The 25,941-nt window shown below is 53.9% G+C and overlaps 7 protein-coding genes across 7 annotated transcripts; 3 read left to right on the top strand and 4 right to left on the bottom strand.

The window, feature by feature from the left end:
* Positions 1–265: 265 nt before the first annotated feature.
* On the top strand, positions 266–3,013 carry JN550_011654 (uncharacterized protein; the record flags this gene model as incomplete). The annotated part of the gene is made up of 5 exons (XM_049310043.1): positions 266–421; positions 486–984; positions 1,041–1,198; positions 1,247–2,118; positions 2,164–3,013. 5 exons carry the CDS (start codon positions 266–268, stop codon positions 3,011–3,013), a joined length of 2,535 nt encoding a protein of 844 aa, XP_049166404.1.
* Positions 3,014–3,769: 756 nt separating this feature from the next.
* JN550_011653 (uncharacterized protein) lies at positions 3,770–7,897 on the bottom strand (the record flags this gene model as incomplete). Its single annotated transcript, XM_049310042.1, has 5 exons — positions 3,770–3,814; positions 3,869–4,538; positions 4,595–7,229; positions 7,276–7,540; positions 7,844–7,897. The coding sequence occupies 5 exons, from the start codon at positions 7,895–7,897 to the stop codon at positions 3,770–3,772; spliced, it is 3,669 nt and encodes a 1,222-aa protein (XP_049166403.1).
* Positions 7,898–8,904: 1,007 nt separating this feature from the next.
* Positions 8,905–10,845, bottom strand: JN550_011652 (uncharacterized protein; the record flags this gene model as incomplete). The annotated part of the gene is made up of 1 exon (XM_049310041.1): positions 8,905–10,845. One exon carries the CDS (start codon positions 10,843–10,845, stop codon positions 8,905–8,907), a length of 1,941 nt encoding a protein of 646 aa, XP_049166402.1.
* Positions 10,846–12,045: 1,200 nt separating this feature from the next.
* On the top strand, positions 12,046–14,052 carry JN550_011651 (uncharacterized protein; the record flags this gene model as incomplete). Its single annotated transcript, XM_049310040.1, has 3 exons — positions 12,046–12,202; positions 12,270–12,492; positions 13,050–14,052. 3 exons carry the CDS (start codon positions 12,046–12,048, stop codon positions 14,050–14,052), a joined length of 1,383 nt encoding a protein of 460 aa, XP_049166401.1.
* Positions 14,053–14,371: 319 nt separating this feature from the next.
* On the bottom strand, positions 14,372–15,007 carry JN550_011650 (uncharacterized protein; the record flags this gene model as incomplete). The annotated part of the gene is made up of 1 exon (XM_049310039.1): positions 14,372–15,007. The coding sequence occupies one exon, from the start codon at positions 15,005–15,007 to the stop codon at positions 14,372–14,374; it is 636 nt and encodes a 211-aa protein (XP_049166400.1).
* A 1,089-nt stretch (positions 15,008–16,096) lies between these two features.
* JN550_011649 (uncharacterized protein) lies at positions 16,097–19,662 on the top strand (the record flags this gene model as incomplete). Its single annotated transcript, XM_049310038.1, has 2 exons — positions 16,097–16,231; positions 16,627–19,662. The coding sequence occupies 2 exons, from the start codon at positions 16,097–16,099 to the stop codon at positions 19,660–19,662; spliced, it is 3,171 nt and encodes a 1,056-aa protein (XP_049166399.1).
* Positions 19,663–21,315: 1,653 nt separating this feature from the next.
* Positions 21,316–22,344, bottom strand: JN550_011648 (uncharacterized protein; the record flags this gene model as incomplete). Its single annotated transcript, XM_049310037.1, has 1 exon — positions 21,316–22,344. One exon carries the CDS (start codon positions 22,342–22,344, stop codon positions 21,316–21,318), a length of 1,029 nt encoding a protein of 342 aa, XP_049166398.1.
* Positions 22,345–25,941: the final 3,597 nt, after the last annotated feature.

Below are 25,941 nucleotides of genomic sequence, written 5' to 3'. Positions count from 1 at the left end.
GAGGAATCGCTTACGGCCTGCTCTTGCTCTTCGATTGCCTCTTGGCGCTCCAATTCCACGACCCGAAACCCTGCCGAACTACTAGAATGGGCCCTCTGCATCTGTAGAGCGTACCATACAGCCGTACACTATCTACGTCACGGCTACTGGGTTGCCAGCCATCCATATTCTGTCGCGTGTATACGAGCACCCGAGGCTGCCTCATGCGGCCATTCACTCGAGCTTAAGCCTATCGATATTCTAATGCGACACGACTAAAGAAGCTATGGCGACCACGGACGTTGCAGCTGTGGGCAATGCGTTGGTAGAGTTCGCACTCCAGGGCCAGTTCCCGGAGGAGGATGTGTCCACCCGTCGGGTCGGCGCCCGAGACTTCGGTCCTGCTCTCCAGCTCTTGGCCGCAGCCAAGACGAAACTAGAAGTAGGTCTACACATCTGCCGCGGGCAGGTGCACTCTCACACAGCAAGCTGATCTCTGGCCGCAGTCCGAGATCCACAAAATCAACGAGGAAACAGCCCCCGACGTCCAGTCATGGGTTACGAACGCGAAGACCGTCGAAGACGACATAAACCGATCGCGCAGCTTGGCGAATGAGATCGTGCGCAGGGCGGAAGCCCCCGAGGTGTCAGGGCAAACGATCCACGAAGCCGAAGAGAAGGTCAACTTCCTGCAGCGCGAAACCGTCTACAATCGCCAGGTCCGCGAGGCCCTCACGAGTGTCAAGCACGTCAACGAGCTGCTGGATCAGGTCGAGAAGGCCAAGGATGAGCGCAGGGTGCTCGACTCTCTCCACCTGCTCGAGCAGACATGGGCTGCGCTCGACCAAATACCCGCCAGCAAATCGTGTCGCATCATGAGGATATTAGATATGCGAGCTTTCGAGCTCAAGTCAGCAGTTCACGATGTGTTCGACCACGTTTGGAAGTCACTTGTGCAAGTCGACGCGGAGAAGGGACAGGTGGGCATTTACTCTAGCCGGCCAGGTATGCATGCGCGCGCAAAACCCTAACCTCCGTTGTAAATTATTAATCCGATCTAGAGGAGCAAATGAGCCTGTCTGAGGCACTCGTCGGTCTGAAAGCTTGTAAGGAAGTGGACCAGAGGATGGCGCTTCTGTGGCATAGCGTGGACGAGACCATTGTTGCCCCCCGAACCAATCTCGAAGGCAACTCATTGCCAGGGATTGCTATCGATGAGGTAGGTCTCCTGCTCCGCGCTCGTACCCTCAGAACTAATCATCTACAGGCTACACTCAGCCTTGATGGCCACGCAGATCGTAGCATCTCCTCTCTGTTCATCGACCTAGAGAAGATAATGTCCTACTTTTCAAAACGACTTCCAGACGAACTTGTTCGCTCTCTATCTATAGTTATGATGCCGGAGCTTGTGCCTCGTATCAAGGCCGTCTGGTTGGACTCCGTAGTCCCGGCATCCCTCAAAGAGATCGACCAGTTCCAAGAGGTTCTTGGTTCGGTAAGGCAGTTTTGTAACACACTAAAGGAGCTAAACTACTCTGGCTTTGATGACTTGCAAGACTGGGTCAACAACGCCCCTCGGGTCTGGTTGACCAAGTGCAGAGAGACTGCACTTGATACTGTCCGTGTCAAGCTCGCCCAAGGTCTAGGCAACACGAAGGAGGTAGAACGCGTAGAAACACAGACTGTTTCTCGAACCGAGGGGGCAGAGCTTGCCGCAAATGGAGCGCCAGCCACCGTGGATGACGATGATTGGGCGGCTTGGGATGAGGGAGGTGATGACGCCGCCGGTGCTACCGACCATGCTCCTGCCAATGCAGTAGAGACTGCGACCGGTGATGAGGAAGACGGTGCTGACGCTTGGGGTTGGGGCGAGGATGCACCAGCTGAGGAGCAGCCACCTGCAACTTCTGCAGCTTCCGCTCAACAGCCACCAGCAGAGGACGATGGAGGAGATGCTTGGGGCTGGGGCGATGAAGATACTGCAGAGCATCCGACGGAGAAGAAGGCACCCCGGGCTCCGACTGCATCTTCAAATACCCGAGAGATGACGTTGAGAGAGACTTACAAGATCTCATCCATGCCAGAACCTGTACTTGCACTCATTGCGGCGATCCTGGAAGATGGGGCATTTTTGGTTGGGTAAGTCGCCCCCTGACATGACTGGTCCCCTGCTAATCTAAGCAGATCTGAAGGCAACCCCGTCGCCGCCGCGGCAGCCGGTCTCTTCGGCCTGCCTACCTTTGTCCTGGCCATGTTCAGGGCTGTGTCGCCCTACTACTATGCTCTTGACGCTTCCGGGGGTGGTAACATGTTTCTATACAACGACGTCACTTACCTGTCCGAGCGCCTCGACGACCTAGTTGCTTCATGGAAAGCACGAGATGATTTAGTGCCCCGTGCCATAAACATGCTACGACTGGATAACGACATCAAAACCCTGAGGTCATTCGCCGCCCGCGCTTACGCGTCGGAGATGACCACCCAACGCACCATCGTGCGTGACCTGCTGGGCGGGCTCCAGAACATACTGCAGCAGAACAGCGACCCCGCCGACCTAATAATGCAGGTTGAGGCGGCAACTGCGCGGGTCCGAGTCATGGCCTCTACCTGGTCTAACATCCTGTCAAGGTCAGCCTGGTGCCAGGCTGTGGGCTCGTTAGTCGACACCTTGGCGTCCAAACTCGTAACGGATGTTATGGACCTGGCCGGCATCGGCCAAGACGAGGCGTACAACATTGCCAACCTCATCGCCAAGATCACGGAGCTGGACAGCCTGTTCCTGGCCCCGGGCGCCGCCGAGGACGAGGTCCCGGCCACCAGCCAGTACGCCGACAACTGGCTGCGCCTCAAGTTCCTGTCCGAGGTGCTGCAGAGCAACCTCAACGAGGTCAAGTACCTGTGGATGGAGAGTGACCTCAGCCTCTACTTCACCGTAGACGAGGTCGTGGATCTGATCGGGCTGAGCTTCGTGGATAATGCCCGTACGAGGGATATTGTCCGGGAGATTAGGAGCACCCCGCAACCTAGGTCGTAGGTCTGAAGGAAGGCATAGTCCAATTAGTAATATATCTTCCAGCAAGGACATTCTACCCCTCTGCAAGCGTTGGTATTATATAGTGGCTAGAGCTATACATTATGGAGTGAAATGTTCACATATCATTTTCTAGACATCACAGAGCTTCATAAAAATCTTTTCGTGATGTGCTCTGGGTCAAACCGAAACCAGCGAGGTACTTGAATGTTACTTCAATTCAGTTGAGCCGCAATCAAGTCAACTCTATGTCTAGTCGAACTCGAGCTCTGACTCTATGCTTCCTGCGAAGCGTGGCTCGTACCACCAGTGTCTGGCTACGCTGTGTCGTCGGTCTGCCATCTAAATCGCCACAGAGCGTGACGTTTCTCTGGATCTAAGCCCTTAATTAACGGCGACCATTCGGCTGAGGCCTCATGCATCCAAGAACAACCAGGCCAGCTGGTATTGCGGGGGGAAGATGCTCTGGCAATCTATCTGCGTCCAGGGACATCGGGGGACCGAGCCCCGACCGAGATCCCCCATGGCGTACGGTAACGTTGATTCATCGACGCTTTCTTCGCCATCTGTACTCTCCTCGTCTTCGCTTGAAACCAAGTGAATTATCAAAGCTTGTAGCAACGGCCAGCTTCTTCGATGCTAGACCGAATTCAGAGGTGGTCACGACTGTCGGATCGCACTCCCAAGCCGGTAGATCTGTAGGTCTAATACGTCACGCGGGTGGATATAATAGGCTCTCGATCTGAAGTACCCTCGTCTTCATTCAACATCGAGCAGCTTCTTGAGCGAGGCAAACCGCACAGGCTACGTACACTAGTCAGCTCATGAGACACGACAGCACACCTCGAGTAGGCTTACCTTGGCCAGAAAAACATCGACGCCGGCGGTTTTAGCATCGCGCTGGGTATCACTGCTCGCCAGACCTGTCAGGGCAACAATATTGGCCCGCTGCAATTCGTTCTCGGATTCGAAATCTCGGATCCGTCTAGTGGCCTCAAGACCGTCCATTATGGGCATGCTGATATCCATCAGAACCAAGTCGAATCTTCGGCCACTGCCTGCCGCCTTGTACTTGTCGAGAGCCTCCTGCCCGTTTTCGGCTTCTTCGAAGGTGAAGCCCTGTTTCTTCACAAACATCACAAGAAGCTGAAGATTGATTTTGTTGTCGTCAACTAATAGGACATGAAGCTTACTGCTCGGGACATCTTTCTTCGGCTGGCTGAGACATTTCTGCATGGTGTCCGTTCGGATAACGAGGGTTTCTGTTTCAGGAGGCGTAGGTGGGGCTTGCGCAGCATTCCCTTCAGCAGTCCCGTTCTGTAGTGCTGGCTTTGCCTGCTCGTTTGCAATGTTGTCCAACCTCGTTTCCCATGCGGCCCCTGATGTCCCAGTGCTCTTGTCTCCCAGAGTCTGTTGCAGCGTCTCGTCACTCTTCAATGTGCCCGCGTCATCGAGATCACCGTTGGTTGCTTCTTCCGCCCTTTTCAGGCAGTGGTTAAACACCTTGGCTAACTTTCTCGGGCCGCATCTAGTTTGGTGTCAGCACAAATGAAGGTGAGTTTTTATGATACAAAACCGACTTACGGTTGTGGTATTACTTCCACAATCTCACCCAAATCCATCAGAGCCCGGCTCTGATTCTGTGATATCTGGATCGCCTCTTTGGCGTTTAAACTAACGATGACGATAGGTATTTTTCTCTTCCTAGGCGAGCTTCGATCTCTCCCTCTGAAGCGTTTCTGTAACATTTCCAAAGAGGGTGGCTCGCAGTACAGGTAGAGATCTGGTTGCGATGCGTCTTCCGGTTCTTCGACCGCAACCTTCATCCGGAACCAATTCGTACAAGTGTCGCGAATGGTCTCATTCAAGCCACGCACCTGGTGTCTGATGGGCTTTGGCTGCGAAGGCTCATGCGCATCGAGTATGACGAGTTTTAAACCCTTGGTCTGGTTTTTGATGGCATACATCTCCTCATCAGGCTGGTGGACTGCAGAGTCAATCACTCGTGGAAGACTCAAGCGCACATCAACCTCGGTGCCCTTGTGCTGCTGCGATTTGAACTCAATCTTCCCACCGAGAGAGTCCACAATTTGTTTCACGATGCTCAAGCCTAAACCGGTACCAGGTTGGAAGGAATCCTCTTGACTAAAGGGAACGAATAATCGATCTCGCTGGAAGTCTTCAGACATTCCTTTCCCGCTATCCACGACGCGGATGACGGCTTCAATCTTAGATCCATCCGCACTTCCCTGGGCGCGCACTGACACCAGGACATATCCGGCTGATGTGTATTTGAGAGAATTGCCTAGCAAATTCATCACAATTCTCCGAATGGCACCAGGCTGAGTCTTGACCATCCAGGACGCCTCAGGGTTGATGTCGAGTAACACAGAGACAGGGTGCTGAACCTCTGGTACTCGTCGGAAGGCCCCAGCAGACATGGAATTCAGCGACGCGCTAGTGTTGGACTTTGATTGCTTGGAGAACACGGTGCCAGGTATCATCTTAAAAGTATGGCCGGCCGTGACAGCATCGACAACCTCCTCCACTAGGATACTGAGGTCGACCACAGCCGTCAGGTTGAGACTCTCCAGGGACGGATCCGACGCGAGGTTGAGAAGATTCTGCGGCCGCCTAGCATTTCGCCTCATGTGCGGACGGCCAAGCTTGTTGATCTTGCTATAATCAAGTACGTGGTTGAGAGTGTCGAGCAGAGTCTTACCGCATGTAGATATTGAGCTTATCAGCCCCGATTGATAGGAGCTGGTCGCAGTATCAACTAGGAACTCTGCCGCTCCGAGGATGCCATGAAGGGGGCTGCGCAACTCGTGGCTCATGCTGGCAATGAAAGTGGTCTTGGCAGCTTCGTTCTTCTGTGTGTTTATGCGCCCTACTTCACTCATGATGCTGTTACCGAAAGCTTTAAGATAAGAGAGATCCTCGTCCAGTGTCATCAGACGGCCGGTGACTGATGTCCATATGAAACAACCGCCTGCCAACCTATCCTCTCCGTAATCGTAGAGTGGCAGGAATGCCACCGCCTTGGCGCCCGGTATTTTCTTGAGCAACTCCTTGTGATCCATCCGCGATCTCCGACGTCCACCAGCTCCGTGCGGCTCGTTGGTGCCATTCGTCGGATTATTGTTTGCATTGAGCTGGGTATCTCTATCGCTGGCACTCTCGTCCTCAGATGAGATCCCGGAGCCTTCCTCTGTGAAAGAAAACGACTTGCCTCTGGGGAACAATGCGTGATATCTCTCCAATGTGCCGATGGTCAAGGGTTTATCTTGTTCTATATCCGCGCGCGCCTGTTCATCTGCAAGTGAATATCCAAGTAGCTTGCAAGGTCTGCCTGACGGCGAAGCATCAGAGTCTGAGCTGTCAAGCCCGAACCCTTCGTGTCCAGAGGATGTGTCTACGGCGGCCTGGGAATCGTCGTGTGGTGGCCTGAATTGCCTGGTGTTGGCAGCAGTTGCACCGAAGAAGACGACACCGTCGGCGAGGGCGGACTGGCGCAGAATTGTAGCTGCCCTGTCGAATAAACGGGCCAGACTGTCAGGTTTTGGCATATCAGACCGTCTCTGAGCTGTGAGCGTCGAAGGCGAAGAAGACCTAGAGGCTTCGGACAACCTCGGGGATCCACAGTGGGACAAACGACTATGAGTGCTCGTTTGCGATGGCGAGCGCTTCATTGTGGGCGTCACAGAACGGCTGCTGGGGGGTGCTGTGGCGGGCAGAGGGGTTCCGTTAGCTGTGGGTGGCTCGTCGTCCGCAGAGGGATCGTTCAACGTAGAGTTGCCCTCGATGAACGATGCCAAACCCCTGACGATACGCGCGCCTTTGAACCGATCAACTCTGTCGCGTGCCCATTCCAAATGTTGCATGACGGCCTGGGCGACACCCTGCATGAATTGGAGCTCATCAACTGTCAGGCCATGTCGGGGCTCGCCATCTGACACAGCGTATGCGCCTATCTTGTGACCACTGGGTGATATGATTGGCACGCCGGCGTAGAAGCGTACGCCTGGCTCAGACTGTACATAGGACCGTGCTTGGAAGCGCGGGTCGAGCCGGCAATCGGGAACCACGAGGGCGGGAGCCGTGTGGGTTGAGCCGTCCTCGTCATGAGCAGTGTAGGTATTCGTCAAGCAGTGCTCACAGACTGCGTTGGGGCGGGATAAGACGGTGGTTCCCACTGGCAGGCGGGCCTCATCGTTAGCTGCGTCCCGAAGTCCTCGATACCATGTTACAGGATATGTACGTACACCACAGGTCACCGCTGGCGCCGCCCCTCGTGTTCTTCAGGTGCGCCTCTCCGAGAAAGGTGTTGCGGGTGGCCTCGGCCAGAATAGTCTGTGTAGAGGTGTCGATCAGCGAGACCATGGCCCTCTTGACATTCAGGCGCAGAACAGCCAGCTGCGCAAACGCCGTGAGAGCCTTGTCCTGGGACTGCTTCGGCGTGTAGCCCTCGCCGTTCAAGTCGGCGGCGGCAATGCTGTCGAGGTGCGAGAGCACATTGAGCGAGGAACCCTGGGCGGCCAGCCAGGGCTGGTGATAGCGCTGCACCTCTCGCTCGCGCTGCCGCTCGCGCTGCCGCTCGTAGGTCTCGCGACGGCTCATGGCTGGTGCTGCTGCTGCTGCTGCTGCTCGATGGGTGGGCAACTGAAGAGTCTGTCACGACGCGGCTGTCCCATCTTGGTTGCCCAGGGGTTAGCGCACGACAGATGGCCCGGCAAACAGGCCTCACACAAGATTTCTCCGGACGAGGCTCCCGCGCCGCCAGGCACGGCCTGATAATCCTGGTCCTGGGGCAGCTATTCAAGGTTCCGCGACACATGCGATCCACGTTGCCGCGGGGCCGCGTTTGCTCTCTTTCGGCTGCGTCATGACTGCACTAATCGGCCTGGCCTAGCCGGATCGTCGATTTGGCTCCCTGCCAGCGCCATCCCAGCTGCTGTCCTGCTGATGTTCTAGACGGGATCGGCACAACCGGCAACCTTGTTGGGCTTGGTGGGATGGGTTTCCAACGGTGCCCTGGCTTGCTTTTGCCTGAAAAAGCTCCGGGCCTCCCTCCAGGGCTGCCAGGTTTCTTGCGGCTCTTCCCAGGTGGGAGCTGATTACCACAAGGTACCCTAGCCTGCCAACCTGCTTACCGGAAGTCTGCAACTCCAGGGCCAAACTACCACTCGATAAGGAACACGTGCAAGCCGCATCCAATAAACCCGGGTCCATCACCGATTGCGGATGACAAGGGAGGTATGCGTATAGATCTACCGCAGATCGTCTTTCACGCGATTGGCAACTACTAAGTGGTCATTAAGTATACGGAAGTTGGAAATCTTGTAACCAAGTATTCGCTTGTGCCTCGCACCCCCGACCCTTGTACAATTGTACATCCACGTTCCCACTTTCGGCAGAAACCGCGTGGCATGTGTCGCATCCACTGATTTCCAAAGGAGAGTACTAGATTTGGCAGCACCATCTGCCAGATAATAAACACCTGAGCGGGATGACAGACGCATTCTCTACTTTGCCATCCCCAGTTTCAGTACTTCCAGAGCAATCTCTGCCTGCAGCTTCTAGGCTTAGCTTCAATTGGCGGCACATGCCAAAGTAGCATTTCAAGAAGTAATGAAGGGGGCTATATCGGCAGACAGTCACCAATGACGTGAAAGATGAAGAAGCCGTGGGGAGCGCTTGGTGGTATCGTACATGCCCATAAGTCGACACTATTATACCGCACTCAGGTCAATTCGAAACGCACCATATGACTATAAGAACACATGTGTATATTACGATTTTCACAGACATGGCCTCCTCCAGTATCGATGCGCTTCATCATTTTCGTAGGCTTTGCTTGAAAACTATAGCCTTGGTTGCTTGGTGGGTTTTCTTTAGCTGCTTGCCTTGTCAGATCGCGAATGGGCCAACGGTTCATCGTCCGACGAGGTATCTCCGACAAACTCGTCGCTTTTGAATGCCGTGGACCCTGCCTTTGCTGCCCTGGATGCTTTGGCGGTGTCCTTCTTCCCTTTGGCTTTAGGACCCTTCTTCGCAGGTGTTTTCTTCCTGGTCTCCTTCTTCGGTTTGACCTGCTTGGACATAGCCTTCTTGGACTTGGTCTGTTTCGCATCCGTCTTCCTTACCCTACTCTTGACGCTTGTTCCGATGTCCAAATCATCGTCATGGAGAGCCCTCTTTCTCTTTTCTTGAACAACTCCCGCGTTAAGAACGGGGGGCGGGTATTTCCCATCCGGGCCGCGGACCGATGGTGCGATCCTACTTTTCTTGATGAATACCTCCTGCTCAGTTTCCCAATCAGAATCCTCCCATTTTCTCTTGTTATTCTCTACCATCTTGACTCTTATGGATGAAGCCCTCTTCGACACTGCTTCAGCTACCGTGGCAGTTGGTAATGGCGTCCTTCCCTTTTTACTTTTTTGCTGAGCGGGCAGAGTGGCGGTGGTCTCGCCAGCCACTGAATGTCTCTCCTCTTCAAGATTGTCATCCCCGTTGGTACTCTGTGGAGTACTGGTAGAAGGTTCAAGTATCATTTGAACTAACGCATCCTGGTCCTCATAATCCTCTTCCACGTTCTTTTCAGGTGTTTTATCCACATTAAATGATGCCAGCCTCTCGGTCTCTGAAGGCTCGTCTGGCTGGTATGTATCTGTAAAGCTCTTATCTTTTTCTGCGCTCTTGGGTGTCTGGGCTCCTTCTGTCCCTGTTTCGTCCTGATGTGTCAGAAACTGGTATTCTGAAGCACCAGAGTCCACCGCGTCTTCAGTCTCAGTTTGAATCGTTTTGACTGAAAGCTGGGGCGACTTTGGAGGTTCTATGTCATCCGTTGCGCCACCTGATACAGGAGATTCAATCTGAACTTTGTTGTCGTCGCCTTTCTGAGAACCAAAAATATCACTATCGTCATTCATTTTGATGGAAGGGTCGCCATGGTCTTGTGCAGCTTCTTCATTAATCGCTTCATCATTTGTGGCTTCTTCACTTGTGGCTTCTTCCTTTGTACCTTCCTCGTTACCTGCATTGGACTCTGACTCGAACAGTGGACCGTTAGGGTCATCTTGGTGCTTTTCGTTGGCTGGCTCGGGTACTTCGGGGGCTTGGGTCTCTTCGATGCTTTCTGGTGGTATCATTTCTTGATCGTTAACCTGTTGACCTGAGCCTTCTTGTTGGATAGGTGAAGGTTTGGATAGATCCGTTTCGTTATTCTCGATAGGCAATGAATCATCCCGTGCTAGATCCGCTTCTAGAGTAGGCTCATCACCTCTGTGTTGTGAATCACTGCTGCTCCGGACATGTTCTTCTGCGTCATTTTTTTCTGTATCGCGTTCTTCTGCATCGCGTTCTTCTGCATCGCGTTCTTCTGCATCATGTTGCGTGCTGCTCATTGTTTCTTGTACTGTGGAATCTGGCTGAGTAGTCCCACTATCTTCAAGGTGAGCGTCGGAAGTCGTAGTCGCTGCGTTAATCTCCGATGATAAATTATCCGCAGATTTGTCTTCGCTGATATTATCACTCTGAGCATTCTCTGTTGTTTCACGGAGTCTATCGTAGCCTGCACTCTGGTGGTCCTCTTGCAGCTCGTCGGTTGTTATCTGAGGCACGTTCACTGCAGTAGAATCCTTTAAGCTTTCGAACTCAGGATCCGTGGATGCGTTTTCTCTATCAGTCTGTGATGTGACAGGCGGTTGTGGGACTTCGTTGTTGTCCATTGCTGGTTCACTCATCAGTTGGTCCATGGGGGCCTGACCAATGGCTTCATCTAGAGCAGTTGCACTCTGCGAAGGGACTGAGCCTGTCTCCCCAGACGAGGACATGTTCGCGACTGATCCATTGCTTCCCTTGCGCTCTGGATTTTGAGCCGTAGCATCCCTTTCTGTGAGGGGGTTCGTTTCATCCATTGGCTTTGAGACCGCCAGAGTGTGCAATTTCTAAAAATCAGTAAGTTTTGATATAGAATCATTTGAATCAATTGGTTAAGAGCGATGAGTCTAGTAGAATAGTTGCATGACTTCTGATGTGAGACATGCAGTACCGTTGTCCTCAGCTCAAAGGTATGCTGCAAGCGAACAAATGCGCTTTGTTTCAATGTTCCATGACTCTTTGTTATCTGCTTAGATGTTCGTTATCTATGTCCAATTCGATAGTGGGAAGTTGGTAGAGGGAAAATCTAGAGCCTTGCAGTTTTAATCACTTCGTCACAAGTTGTAAGAGTGTGAACGAAAGGGACATGGCTTTGCTATATCTCAAAGACTACTGTAATGCGCGACTTGGCGACTAATTTACGAATAAGTGCCATACCAGTCACGTATGGTAGATTATAGCTCTAGTCCAGTACATCAGTAGTGGACTGAACCGGGGAAACCAAGCGTTTCTTTTCTATTCAAAGCTTTCAGTGTTGTAACCTTGCGTCCCAAGATTATGTCTATTCAGAGGACTATATAACATTCTAGGTGTCAGCACATGGAATATTTTGTGATGATTCAATCGATTCCGTGTTTGTTGCGACCTCAACGGCGATCACAAAAGAAGAAAAAGAAAAGAAGGGGGGAAGGGGGGTATGAGGCTCTCCTCTCACTCCACGATAGTTGAACCTTTGAAGCCAATGCCTCCCAATCAGAATTATATTTCCGAAGCAATCTATTTGAGGTTCAGTGATGACCCAAACAGCTCATAAACTCTAATTTAAATATACGCCGTGACATGATTTGATTTTCTACGTATTGGCTGTAAAGCTCTCGAAGCCAAGTTTCTCAAAAGTTCTTTTAGAAACTCAAAAACCATCCTCAAATGTTAGATGCAAGATGTTCTCTGAATTTATAGATCATTATATACATAGACCAGTCCATGGAAAGTGTACCACCGGCCAACCGAACAAAATATTTATTGCCGCCGTATAGCTACTCAACACTTCGTCAAGACCACAATCTCAGGATCATCTTTCTTACTTTCCATACATCAGTTCTTCCGGCATGGCATGCTACTGTTTCCGAAGGCTGGTCAAGCTCGTCGCAGCGATGGTGGTGCTATTTTTCTTGATTCGTCCTGCTGTGGCAGCGCCCAAGCTGAAGAGCACTCTAACCGAGTCTCCGCCTCCTGGATATGAATTTCAATTCGACTGGCCTGAGGAAGACAAGGAGAAGCTGCAAAAGTGCTGGAATGATTCTGCCAGATGTAAGTCCAGTCACTTGCTTCACTTAGTTCCACAAACGTCGGCATGCCGATGACCATACCACCACAGACGAGTTCGGTGAATGGAAATGCGGTCGCTGGCACTTCCGCCGTGCCGGCAGCCTTTGGCATGACCCATACGACTGCTGGGAGGGATGCAGTCCGCTGGTGAATTGCGCGGTCTCCAATAGCCTAGAGAGCTTCAAGTGTGAGCAGTCAGCAGGGTTTCTCGCTCGCTGCTCGAGCTCTTGGTATCTGCCCGGCGGCAATTATGACGCCGGCAAAAAGCAGTGGTAAGCCTCCTGCACATTGTGAATACTCGCCGAGGCGTTGGCCGGTTTGTCGTTGATTTGCACAACTAAAGCAGAAGAGGTCGAATCAAAGCAATTGGTGGTTACAATGCTGGAATTGAGCGGTGATGGTTGGCGTTGGACCCTTTGTTTCCTGCTAGGACAACTCTACGGTATCCAATACCTTGACCTGATTGACCTTGGAACCAGATACATCATAATCAATTCACACTGTACCTTCAGAGGTCTTGTCTTCTGTGTCACCGATTGTCGAAATCGTACTGTCGCCCTATAAATTGAACGAACATCCGTCGGATTCCAGTGCATCTGGGTGGCTGCTGCCTGCCGCTAGCCGAATACGTCATGTACCTGTAGCATAGCCTACATCAACACCAACAGCCAGTCACAAACTTCACAACGATGGCAAATGGCCAAATCCTAGTATCCGGTCAATCAATGAGCCCCAAGTCTGCTTCTTTCTTCTGAATTGGTGCTTTATGTCCCTGCATACAGTTCTGCTTAGAGCAACGCCTAGTTTCTCCGCTGGTTCTCCCGTTCAGGTCTGAGAAGATGAATAACAGCACAAACGGCGACGACAGGGCTGTGCGCAGAACACGACGATCTACAGCGCGAAGCCAGAACCCGGCAGCCAGCCCATTCCCAGTCTCTTCCACCACGCTTGGAAATTCGAGCGACGGGCCAGGAGCACCAGCTGTTCCGGCCGGAGTCGTTGAAGATGTAGACGAGGATGACTTGTGTCCTATATGCCACCTTCTCCTCTACGATCCCGTGACGACCACTTGCAATCATACGCTTTGCAATTTTTGCATGGCACAATGGGCCTCAGTGTCCCTCGCAACTCCAATGACAATCGTGGACGTCGACGAGGAGCCTGCGGCATTCGATCCGGTCTCGGAACTGGAGGCGCGGTGTCCCATGTGCCGCACAATGACGACGGCGTCATCCAACGGAGTACGCGCCGAGATTCTGAAGGCCAGATACCCACACACGTGGGCGGAGAGGGAACATGAAGCCGAGACCGACGGCCAGGGGCCCGGTGGTGATGCCATCCAGACCATTACTGTTTACATTGGCAACCGGCATCAGCACGTCCAACCACGGGAGGACGACCACGCCGGGAACCGGCACGAGTGGACATTCTTCGTCCGACCCAGCCGTACTGACATTATTGAAGAGGTGCATATCCACCTCCACCCGACGTTTAGGCAGAACCACATTGTGCGCCAGCGGCCGCCATACCAGATCTCGCGCCTCGGCTGGGGCGTGTTCCAGATCACGGCGTCGGTCATACTCAAAGCGGGCTATGCCTGGGTCTCGGATGACGCGCAGGATACGCCCGACGGGGCGCCCAAGGGGATGCTACCGCTGCAGTGGATGCTGGATTTTGCTTCATTTGATGGTAAGGGGTCCATGGGGCGTTGTAGGTTAAAAGTCAAAAATGACCGCGATTGGGAAGGAGTGAGTGAGGAAGAGGAACGCGACAACAGGGAGTTCGGTCGTATGGTAAGGCAGTACGAAAGAGACGGACGATACGAACCTTGAGGCTCAATGGTTGGATATTCAGGGACATTTCGTGGGCACAGTCAATTATGGTACCTCATCAAAGCTCGCTCCGGACTTTCTCGCATAAGCCTACGGACAACGCGCTACTTCATAGTACCAACGCAAGGCTGTCAGATTAAGCCAAATCCACATATCCTCGTTACTAGATCGTAACACAACTCGATAAGCGCCTTGCTTCCTTGAGGCGCCTCGAATCGTAATCACAATGTTGGCCGTAACTTCAGTTATAGGTGCGAAGGGGATCGCGCCAGACTCCAAAACCAGGACCACTATCACCCTGCTCCGTGGCCTCGTCCTCCTAACCCTGATCTACACGGAAGGCTCGCTCATGTTTCCAGAACGTATCCACTATCTCGTGGACCGATTGCAGCTTCTTTTCCAGGGCCGCCTTATTAACAGTCGATCCGTTGTCCAGCAATAAACTCCAAACTTTGTCGAGCTGCGCCTCTATGGCCTGGAAGTGTGTTTGGAAATCGGCCACCGTCTCTTGCAGGCGCTTGACTGTGTCTTTGGACTCTTGGAGCTCAGTTTGGCACTTGCTGAGTTCCGCAGCGGCGTCATCAATGTATGACCTCGCATAACTCGCTGCCTCACAAGAGGGGCCAGGAGATCGCTCTCTCGGAGTATAGATTTCGGGCATGGCACTATCATCGAGGGTGCAAGACGTCGCACGGGAGCACGACCAGTCGGCCTCACGGCTTCTGGTATCTGCCTCATCGTCGACATTGATCGCCGTTTCCAGCGACCTACCCTCGGATAGGTTTGTGATGATTGAATGGAAGCCGGCACCGCAGCTGGGGCTTAGATGCGTGTTCCCATGGACACATACAGGAGCGACTTGTGTCGGACAAAGGACCGACATGTTTGCATCCGTAATGGCGTCGTTGTTGAAGGCCGCGGGATGTTTGTAGTCGTAGTACCCTTGGAAGGCCATCTTCGCGACCAAAGTCTCTTGAATGTGATGGGCTGAGTGTCGATGTATTGGGTGTGTAATTGGGTAAAGAAAGAGATGTGTTTGAGGAGAAATACGAATATGCAGAGGCAGACCAGGCACTCAGCGTATATGTCTGAGCACCGGAGACACCTGGGAATTATGTTTGGTGTGTGTCACGTAGACGTCGCGACACGGCTGTAGAATATGGCAAGGAAAACGCGTGCCGCCGCCCGTCTGTCGAGGCAACCACGTCGTCCCTCGAGATGATCGCGCGGTAAGTTCGTCTGTAACATGGTCGAACGGCACACGTCGGGGTTCAGGTGTTGCTCTGCAGGACTAGTGAGTGGTGTAATCTTTGGGCTTTGAAATATTGCACCGCCGTAGCAGATTATCATCGGAATGTTGGTGGTATCAGTTTCCAGATGAAAATGAAACCGATCAAGGCCCAATAGGCTACGAGATAAGGAAAAGCACTTGGACCACTGACCGCACTGTATGCAGATGTGTGTGACTAAGACAGCCTACAGAAACACTGGGAATATCTTGGGAGGTCTCTTTGAGAGCCATCATATAAACAGTGTATACCTCGAGTCTGTTCTCGTTCAGAAACTACGCAGAAATTCCTTGGTCTGTTCCCCTGCCTACTGCATGCACAAACGCGCGTACCCAGGCAGTTGTGTACTCACATATAGGTATATAAACTTGAGGCACAGATCATGTTGCTTGTCAGCGGCCAACTTGAACAAATAGAGAAAAGAAACTGGACCGATTATCCGCCAGCCATTACGGAGGAAGGAGCCCTTGGACCGGTCCAAGCATGCCCTACTTTGGCAACTAGAAAACAAGTAGCGCTGCACTTTCTCCCTTACTTTTGACTAAAGCAACTTACTAAGTACTTAAGTAGGCACTTAGATGGATATTGACGCCGTCGCCCTAGGTCACCCGACTTCGCGTCGTCGGAGTTCGCGTGTCACTTTCTTTGTTCCACAAGATCCCGCGTGATTTCGGGTGCGCACAAATACCAGGCAGGGCCCCCGTTTCCCCGTGGGAGATTCGATCGCGTAGGGCGTGCATTTCGAAGCCATCATCATGATGCCCAAGAAGCCCAAGAAGCCGGCGACTAGCGTCCGGGCCGCGGAAGGGCGCGCCTACAGCGGCGACAACGAGAGCCAGGATTCGCAGCTGTGCATGGACCTGTACCGCGAGGAGGTCTTCATTGGCGTGGTAAGGGTCTCTTGCTACCCTGCCGTTTCGTTTCTGCTGCCCAGCTCCGGCACTGACCGTTTGGCTGCCTACAGATGAGCTCATCGCCACATCGCGACGACAGCGGTGGAATCGCCTCAGGCATGGCTAACCGAAGGATTTACAAAGGCAAGTATATCCAGATGGCTACCCTTGAATTTTCCAATAGCATGCTTGTTAACTTATGCATTGAGCTGACTGTCGTGCAGAGAAGACGACCACTCGCCCACCCACATCGGCACCAGTAGCTGAGAAGGTAAGCCAGCGCCCGCTAACTACTAGCTATGTTAGGCGCTGCACCTCGTTGCTTTTTAGGCGGGCTCAGCACCTGGGCAGGCTAGGATCAGAGGCATGGGTCACTGACTCGAGCCCCACAGTCAGTAAACCCCCGGCCGCCGACCACCGCCGACGCGCTGGACTTCAACACAACGCGTCACCCAGAGACTGCGCCCTCAGCCGCTGCAAGTGTTCTGTCGGAGAAGCGTCGCAAGGCCAACTCGTCCGCACCGCGATCTTCCCTCACCTGGGATCCGGACGGGAAGCAGCTATTAGCCCCTTCGCCGAATCACGGTCATGGCCCGCCAGCCACCGTCGATGCTCCGAGCCCGCTGGTGAAGGGCGATGTTCTTCCGCAGATCCCCTCATCCAGCATCCCGCCACCGAGGAAGAGGAAGATGGAGGACTTCATGTCCGACTCGCCCACCCAGTCCAATGAGGGCAGGAGCTACGAGCAGTATCGCCACGACTTCGAGCGCGATCCCTCGCCTCCACAAGCGCCTGAGGACCAGCAGCAACATACAGGCACCCTCGACTCCCAAGTGTCCCGTGTGAGCAGTTCGCACGAGCACCGCACCCTCCACGAGGACGAGACCGGCGCTGTCAAGTTTGACTGGCAGCCGCCGACCGCCAGTGTCAACGACGAAGAAGCAGACGAGGACGAAGATGATGGCTTCGCTCACGCCCACCATGTGGCCGAGACACCGCACCCGACATCGCAGCCGACAATGAGATCCCAGCATAGTTTTGATGCGAAGTCCATTTTTGGCCGGTATAGCATGCCCGCCGACATGCCTCCGCCCGAAACCCCTGTGTTACAACAAAGGCCATTCCAAGGGGACGCACCGGCTAGCAACGTGATGGGAGCCTCGCAGCTATTCATGCAGACGCAGTTCACATCAGGCGTCAAGAAGGCAGCATCCCCAACGTCCTCCCGCCCATCGCCAAACCTCTTCCATATCAACACTATCTCTCCGAACAACGTCTCTTCTCCGCTCAAAGACCGGGGACTGCGGTCCTCCCCAACACAAGGCTTTCCCACCAGCCCAGCTCCTCAACTGCCAGATACTTCGTCCAAGCCAAGCGATAAGGAGGATATAGAGGAAGAGGTAGCTACAATCCCTGGGTCCCCAAACCTGAGTGGGCCCCGTCCAAATCTGAGGAGGTCCCGTATGCGAAGTCGCCCAGAACCAATTGGCGATTATACGCCCATACGCAACTCGTCAACCAGCCCTGAGGCTGAAGGAGGAGGGGATACTGATTCTGAAAGCGATGAATCACAGAAGCGTCGTCACCAAGCAAAGCTGAAGAGGGACAAGGCTACAAGATCTCTAGAAAACATCAGCTACACTCGGCAAGACAACAAGGACGATGTGGAGGTACCGTCTACAAGCCGCAGACGGTCGAAGCCGTCCAGCACGTCAGTATCTGATCTCTCGGCTGCCGATGGGTACCTGAAGCAATGTCATGGCAAGATTGACACGACTGATAAGGGCGAGTCGCAAGAGACCGTAGCAGATTCGCAGGAGGTATCTACTAAGAATGAGGAGCCCCCGCGTTCTGTACCCGACCGTGCAAACCCCGTTGGACCGGTTGGCCGTCTGAGTCCATCGCAGCCAGAGCTCCCAGCTGGTCCCTCTAGAAGCAACGAAACTACTGGAAGTAAAGAGACAATACCTGAGACGAGCCCGACTAGAAACCGCAATACTCAGGGAATTGTCAGATCCTCGCGCCGCCAGGAGACCGAAGGCGTGGACTCAGCAGCCGCAACCCTCCCTGCAGTTTCAAGCTCGCAGAACATGAAGTTGCTGGCGTCGTCTCCTCCAGTGCCAGATGTGTTGGTCCCTTCTTCCCAGTCAACCCGTCGTTCAACGAGGTTGAGGAATGTTGCAACACCGAGAACATCTCAACCCGCTCAAGCAGGACCGCAAGAGCCCGTGACAAGCTCTTCGAGTTTGACCGCTTTATCTGAGACACCTAATATCTCTTCAAGCACTTCGCCAAATACAGATGCCGCCGACGGAGAAACGAAGAGCTTGGTTTCGTCTCCTGCAGCGGCAAAGACCCTCCGCCATAAGCCTTCCAAACTGAAGACTTACTCGCCTGTCTCGCGCAGTGCAGACCGTGTGAAGAGGGCTAAGCGTCAAGGCTCTGTTTCTACTGATGAACTGGCGTTCTCTACCCCGACATCTGCGACTGAAGACCGCCGTCAATCTCGCTCGTTTGCACGCAAATCCATCCAAGAGGCCCAGCCTACTTTGCCAGGCCCGGGCATGTTTGACGGCATGACGTTTGCAACCTCATTCAAAGTTCCAGATGCCCGGAGATCGACTGACAAGAAGCAACTTGACAGAATTGTAGACAAGAAGTTGATCGAGGATATGATCGTCAAGGCTGGCGGTAGAATTATATCCGCAGGATTTCAGGAATTATTTGAAGATGCTGCCATTGAAACAAACCCGCTGCGTCTTAAAGATGACGCCAAAGGGTTTACGGCGCTGATTACCGATGTCCATTCTCGAAAGACCAAGTACATGGAAGCTCTCGCCCTGGGGTTACCGTGCTTGTCGTGGAAATGGGTGTCTGCTTGCTGCGCAGCCAACCGGCTGGTTGATTGGTCTCCCTACCTCTTGTGTGCGGGCCAGAGTCAAGTACTCGGAGCAATCAGTTCCAGGTCTCTACCATCCTATGATGCGCATAGTGCTGATCTTAAAGAGATCGTTGAGCATCGCCCCAAGTTATTATCCGACAAGAAAGTACTTCTAGTCATGAAGAAGGCTCGGAAAGAGGAAGAAAAGCGCATGCCGTACGTCTTCCTGGCGCAGGCTTTGGGTGCCTCACTGATCCGAGTTGCCACCCTGGAAGAAGCGAGGGCCGAGCTTAGAAAAAGAGAAGATACCAAGGAGTCTTTTGATTGGGTCTACGTTGATGGCCACCAGGTTGAGGCCGAATCAATACTGTTCGGTGAGGGACAGACTCAACCAGTCTCTAAGAAGAGAAAGAGACAGAGTGCTGCTGGCCCAGCAGACGGCCCTCCACCCAAGCGAATCCGGACTTTGAATGATGAGTTGGTTGTCCAAAGCCTCATTCTGGGCAGACTTGTTGAGGACGGCGAGATGGAAGATTTCCTGCCGTAAACCTTGCTTGGTGGCTGAACGTAGCATTGATAGGATGGATTGGCGTTTTGGCAGAATGATAAGACATTCTCATTGTGTATGATATTGCCCCTTTCTTTAGCCGCCAGCCGGTGTGAAAGCTGGGGAAGAGGAATAAGATCTCAAGGGAGATGCGTGTACTATCTCATGCTAGTTGAGGCTACAGCCTCATGGAACAGGCAAATATCATGATGACCTACTTAATCAACGAAACTTACCATGCGCTTGTGTTCTTTCGACGTTGTGAATACCCAGAACTAAAGCATGCGCATACGAAGCTATTTACTGCCCAGAAGCTGGCTCCCATTTCAAACAAGTCTTCATGCCAGGCTAGGCAATTATAGTTCTTACTCTCTACCTATCGACATACCTCCTCACTCAGCCACACTCCCGCCTCCCCTTTGCCCTTCCCGGGGAACTTAGCCAAACTCAATTCACTCTCACCTGCACCCTCGCCCATTCGTCGGGTCAGCCCCATACTTGAGATAGACTTGGGATAGACCATCCTTCGAAACGCAGCATTGAACCTAGATCTCCAAACACGCACGGGCAACAGGGAATCATTACAAGTTACCCGCGGCCAGCCCGCCCTCTTTGCGGTTTCCCTACATGCCCAGAATGCAACTGAATCCACGTTCAAGCCTTGGAACTAGATATCGCGCACGGGGTCGTTAGCTAGACGGCCGGTTGCGAACCTTCTCCAGTTTCCGGGTCTCCCTTCGTCCCATGGGACACGTTTGCATGAAGGTGGGATATGCAACAGGTCGAGCCATGCTTACCCCAATTCATCCCCCGTGGCTATGGTAGACGCGGGGACCAAGAAATATCGAACAAAACAAGGACATCCCCAAAACTCTATGCCAGTGCGGGCGTCGGCAATGCCGCGCGGAACCGCCTGCGTTGCTGCGCGATGAGCTGCGCGTCTGGCTCGGGGCGGGAGCGCCTGAAGTCTGAACTTTGAACTTGGGGCCGGTTGGGGAAAAGGATGGGTGGCTGCAGGACAAGCTGGGTCTGCATGTTGGCTGTACCGAGGGCATCTGGAGCAGGTGAGGAGATGCGTATGATCGTGTCTCTGGCTGCCGCCAGCATTATAGATGATGGACTGCTTGAAGGACTTTACTGTAGTTGGCGAACATCTTCGCACTTTAGCAGCGCACTATACTAGGATATCCACAAGAGGGAGGACAGGACAAGCCAAGAGGATCAGAGAATGTGATGTGTCGGACAGCATTAAACGAACGCTCGCATTTGTGAAGCACGCTGAAAAAGCTAACTGTCTATACTGGCCATCTGCTCAATCAACCTCCTCCTCCTCCATCCAGCTAGCCAGCCAGCCGTGGCCGGGTATAAATCAACGAAGGAGGGAAAGAGAAAAACGTGAAAAGATCACCCCTTGAACGACCGTGTTTGTGCAGGCCCCCTTTGCCCAGCCCGAAGATTCGATGACTCAAAAACAAATTCCCCGAGAACGCCATGGCAATGCTGATTACTCCAAGCCGGCTGCGGCTACCTTTTGTGGTGGTATCTTGGTAGGCAGCGCTGGAGACAGAACTCCGAATATTCAACGTTAAAAAGAAATATGGAAAGGGGAACCCAAGGTTTCCCGCGAGGTATCCCGGTATCTCCCAGGCCCCCTTAGTCGGGGTTGGCGATGAACAGACGGCCGCTGGTCAGTGTCGTCGTGCGCTCATCGACACTGCCACGCCGCCTGAGCTCTTCGGGATTCTTTACGCTCTTCTCTCTCGTCAAGGCGGCGTTCAGCAGGCTGTTGCTAGCAAGCTTGGCAGCGCTGGTGACCGTGAGCTCGGGCAATGCGTCGGCTCGCTCCGCGCTGCTTCCACTGCGTGTGCTCTGTGCCCGGTTGAGCTCCCGGTCGTCGCCGACCTCGTATTCCGCCTGTTCAGACAGACTTCCGGCTCTTTCAGGTGTGCCTCCTGGGCTCCATTTCTTGCCAGCCAGACTGCCGGACGTCCTGAAGGGAATGCCCCGGCGACCACTGGCGGTACTGCTGCGGCCGCTGCTCCCCGTCCTACGGTGGTGCAAGCGTTGCATTGTTACGTCGTCCTCGTCGCTGTCTTCGCCCTCGACTTCGGTTGCACTGAGGCGCATAGGTACGCCTCCGACGCCGATATAGTTGTTCTCGGGGGTGTAGCCGACCACGCCGGGCTTGCCGTGGTGCCGGATCTTGGCGGCGACCTTGCCAGCACTGGTGATTCCGGTCGACGTCCGTACCGCACCAGGCCCGCCGATCATCTCCATGTTTGCTCTTTGTTTTGCTGCTCGCTGCTGAGCCAACATCCGGGGGTCCTCATATTGGGCCCGATCGCACCAAACTGTCGCCTTTTGTTTCCTTAAAAGGGCAACGTAGCCATTGGGTTGGCTGCCTCCGCCGGACCGCGAGGAGGTGCTTCGGCGAAGGTCACTCGTCGGCGAGGTGCGGAAGGCGGCGGGTGGCGGGTTGGTAGAGACCGTGCTGAAGGTATTCACGGAGGGAGATCTGCGGGTGTGGCCCATGCCAGGCTGGGGTTGCTGCAGATGCATTGGCGCGGATGACTGTGCTTGCGCCGGGAATACGTTGGACGATGTCGTCCGCGTTCTCGAGTGTGTGTAAATTTGAGGGGAAGGGTCGAGCGGTTTCCGCCTCATATGGCTTTCGCCCAACATCGTGGTGCTGAGGGAGGGGAAAGGCAAGGGCGGGCGAATTATTTGTGGTTGCCCTCTCCCCTTTGTTAGGTTTGGGGCTGCAGGAATTCGGGTGCCGGATGTCAAAGAGGGCTCGGGATGCGAAGAAACCGGGCCTATGGGTGGATGACGATTGCGTGAGATAACGGATGTAGTAGGCCGCGGAATGAAATGAACCCAATAGCGCCGAGCTGGTGAAATTGAGTTGCGGTAGGCGGGCCCGAAAGCAGCTTTTTTTTTTTCTCTCTTTCTAAAAATACTGCTTCTTTCCTGCTAGTGTTCGGCAGCAAAGATGGGAGTGTCGACAATCGACCAGAGCTGATTTGGGCACCACGACGGCGACAACGGGTGTATATGTCTGTGAATACGTTTCTTCCCAATGATGCAGGGAAAGTGAAGGACTGAGGCAGTGGGCTGACAGCTTGGATATGAGCACCACGGCTGTCAACGTTGCATGGATGATGCGCTCGCTTCTTGCGTCGCCGAACGATGTCCTGGAGAAGCAGCAAGTGGGCTGATGCGGGTCCGGAGTGGAATGCCGCTGGCTGACAGGACACTGTGCGGCCTCAGCCAAAGAGGCGAGGGAGAAGCCAGAAACAACCGCAAACGACGGCGCGCTCGTAGAAGACGGCGCCTCTTTTGGCGGCGGTGGAGCGCCGATGGGAGATCTAGTGTGTAGCGCGTAATAGACTCGTAAGAGCACCGTGTCCTCGGGTTGCCTCAGTCCACGATGCGATCCGCTAGCAGTGCTGGAGGCCGCAAGGACGCCCAGCGTGCTGGGACCACGGCGGTAGAGCAGAGAGAGGGTCAACTTGTCAAGATGGCGCAAGTCGGAGCAGTGGGGTCCGAGATGAACAAGCGCGAAGCTCGTTGCCTCAAGATGAGACCCTGAAGGATTTTCAGATTGATGAGACGCCCCAAGGGAAATGGCGCTGGCTCTGTGCTCGGCTTAAGGTTTGTCGTCCTCTCGTGTGAGTCCTGGCCGCGATGTCGTAGTCCGGCGAACCAAGGAGCTGCAAGCACAGTCACACGTTTTTGGCGGCTGAGCGAATCTGCTTCAGGGCACTGGATGCGAACGTCGTTGGGTGTGGATCTCTCCCGGCGAGCGCGAGGCACTGGTTGCTGACTGGACCGACGAAGAAAAAGCGAGAAAGATGGATCCGCTGGATAGTTTACTTGGTGCGTATCCGCCCAATTAGATGCGTGAGCTGGACATACGTCGCTGTTGTGGAGGTGCTGCAATCAAGACTGTGTTGCGCTGCAAAAGAAAGAGATATCTTCTGTGTGGGATTGAAATAACTGTTTGACTGATCAACAGGATCTCGATGTTGTCTGGTATGTGACGTGTGAATGGGATACAGGGACCAGCTGTGGCGGGGCGTTACAGAGCCGATCAGTTGGATTGCCGTCCTGGATTGGCGGGATTGGGAACAGGTTGTGCAGTCAACAAATCTTGGTCACGGCACGATGCACAGGGCAGCATGAAAGGGCTGACGAGGAGGCAAGATGTTGATGGAGGGGTCAGTGATTGTCGCAGGGAAGAAGTAGACCAAGGCCGGGCTTTCGACGGCGAGGACCCTGGATTTCGTGCTGGACGCAGTGCAGTTGGTGGTGGGTATCGTTGTGCAGGACAAAAACAACAACACCACGAGTTTGGCGGACGAAGCGCTAGGTGAGATAGACGAGCGCGGGGGCCAGCTGGGGGGGTTGTGGTCCTCGTCGCTTGTTAGCCCTCCCAATGGACACACACGATGTGCGTCCGTTCGAGCGTGCGTGCGAGAAGGATAGGCTATCAGAATCCAAGGTAACCCTCGAGGGCCTTGCCTCGCCGTCCGTCTCGGGCCTTTTGTGACCAGGTGAGCGTATGCAGATAATCCGAGTAGGCTGGGAAGCGGGGGCTGATGCTAGGCAGCCCACGATAGTCGCTGGTGCCGCCGGCGTGCGGCTTGCCTGCAGGATGTGGTGGAATGGTATGGGAATGTTCCGGGGCGCTATGCGATTTGCCAATTGGCATTGGCGTTTGTTGTTCACACTCCGCGCTTCTGTGCCGATGCCTACCTATCAGCTCAGCTCGCCCAACAGCGTTACTCTGCTATGTACTGAGGGACGCTTGCGTATAGATAGCGCCTTGTGAGACCGCGGTGCGTTAGTCAAATGACCTGGTTGCCTCTTTTGGGAAGGGGAGGGCTTTGTCTTGGACCCAGTCGCCTGTCAGTGCGATAAGAACACAGACGAGACAGTCGCATTCCTTGGGAGCCTCCCGATCATCGCGCCACGGCCCTGAGATGCTTGCGGACACGCTCCAGCACACGAGCAAGTCGCGGCGCTTGAGAGGACAGGACAAGCTCGTCGCTACGCCGTGCCAGAAATGTGCCGGGCACCGTGGGTACGGCGTGACGTTGACACGGCCACTCGGCCGACTAGACGTGCAAGAAAGCTGGGCTATGATGTGATGATTTTCAAGGTGAGGCCGTGGACCCTTGACCGAAAACCCCACGATTACGAGAGATCAGCACATACCTGCTCCACTTGGCCGGAGAGAAAGCTCTCGTTTTCGGCAACGACCGAGACGAGAGGTGAGAACGGATCGCAAGGCAATTCAGGGTCCAAAGCTGGAGGGACCGAGGGATTGAGGAAAATCGTATTTTTTTTCGCGTTTCGGCGTGGGATCAGAGGTTTAATTGTAACGTTAGCCGAGTAGTGTCGGAGGATGATTGCCAGTGCCCAATGCCTCTAGTGACCTGTCTGCGCAGGAGCGGGGAGCCCTGTCGGTGGTGCTTGAGCTGTTGTCCCTGCGGTCGAGCAATAGTAGTATGCAAGCCAAATAAGGCCTTGCCCTTTTGGGACGACGTTGACTTCGCAATTGGCGACCGGGTCGAAGCAGTGACAAGTCTGGCGCTTCAACGTGGAAGGGCATGAGGTTTTAAGAGCATGCAGTGTACAGCGTGCAACTCGGCCCTTGTAGCTGACGGGGCTTCAAGCCAGATTCCAAACGTTCCAGATTCCTGAAGCCCCGGACTCTGTGCCTGACGCGCGCTGCACAGGCACGTCCGGACGGGGCTCGATCAATGTAACATCTCTGATCATTTCGGCGTGTCTGGCGACAATTTCAACTTCTGGCCTTGGAAACTTACTGGAATCCCCTTACCCACGTCATGGCTACCTTCGCAGTCTCCCAAAAACCGGACTGGTCCCTGTATAGCAAACTGTTGTATTACTCAAAGTGGAAACGCACCAAGCCAGAAACTGCTATACAATCCTCTGATATAGCCCAGAGGCCCGCCGGCGGCTAGATCAAGTTTAATGGTCTGCCCCCGGAATGGGCAGTACGTCGTCGCGAAGGCTGTGAGAGACATGCCAGCAACGGTCGACGAGACTTGCAAGATCTTGATACAGACAGCATGAAGACGCGATGAATCCTGCCCTCCCTCAATACCACCCCATCCGGTCAAATTGCTATGATGATTTTCAATGCATGGCGCAGCATTCAACCGCCAACATAGCTCACTGACATATTTGATGGTATCGTGGGTACAGGAACTGGGAGGATCAGTCACGCACTTCAAATACCCTGCAATT

This window comes from Neoarthrinium moseri (genome assembly GCF_022829205.1).
Source record: "Neoarthrinium moseri strain CBS 164.80 chromosome Unknown scaffold71_Wmoseri_CBS_16480, whole genome shotgun sequence".
NCBI lineage: Eukaryota > Fungi > Ascomycota > Sordariomycetes > Amphisphaeriales > Apiosporaceae > Neoarthrinium > Neoarthrinium moseri.
This window is presented reverse-complemented; position numbering and strand designations above follow the sequence as displayed.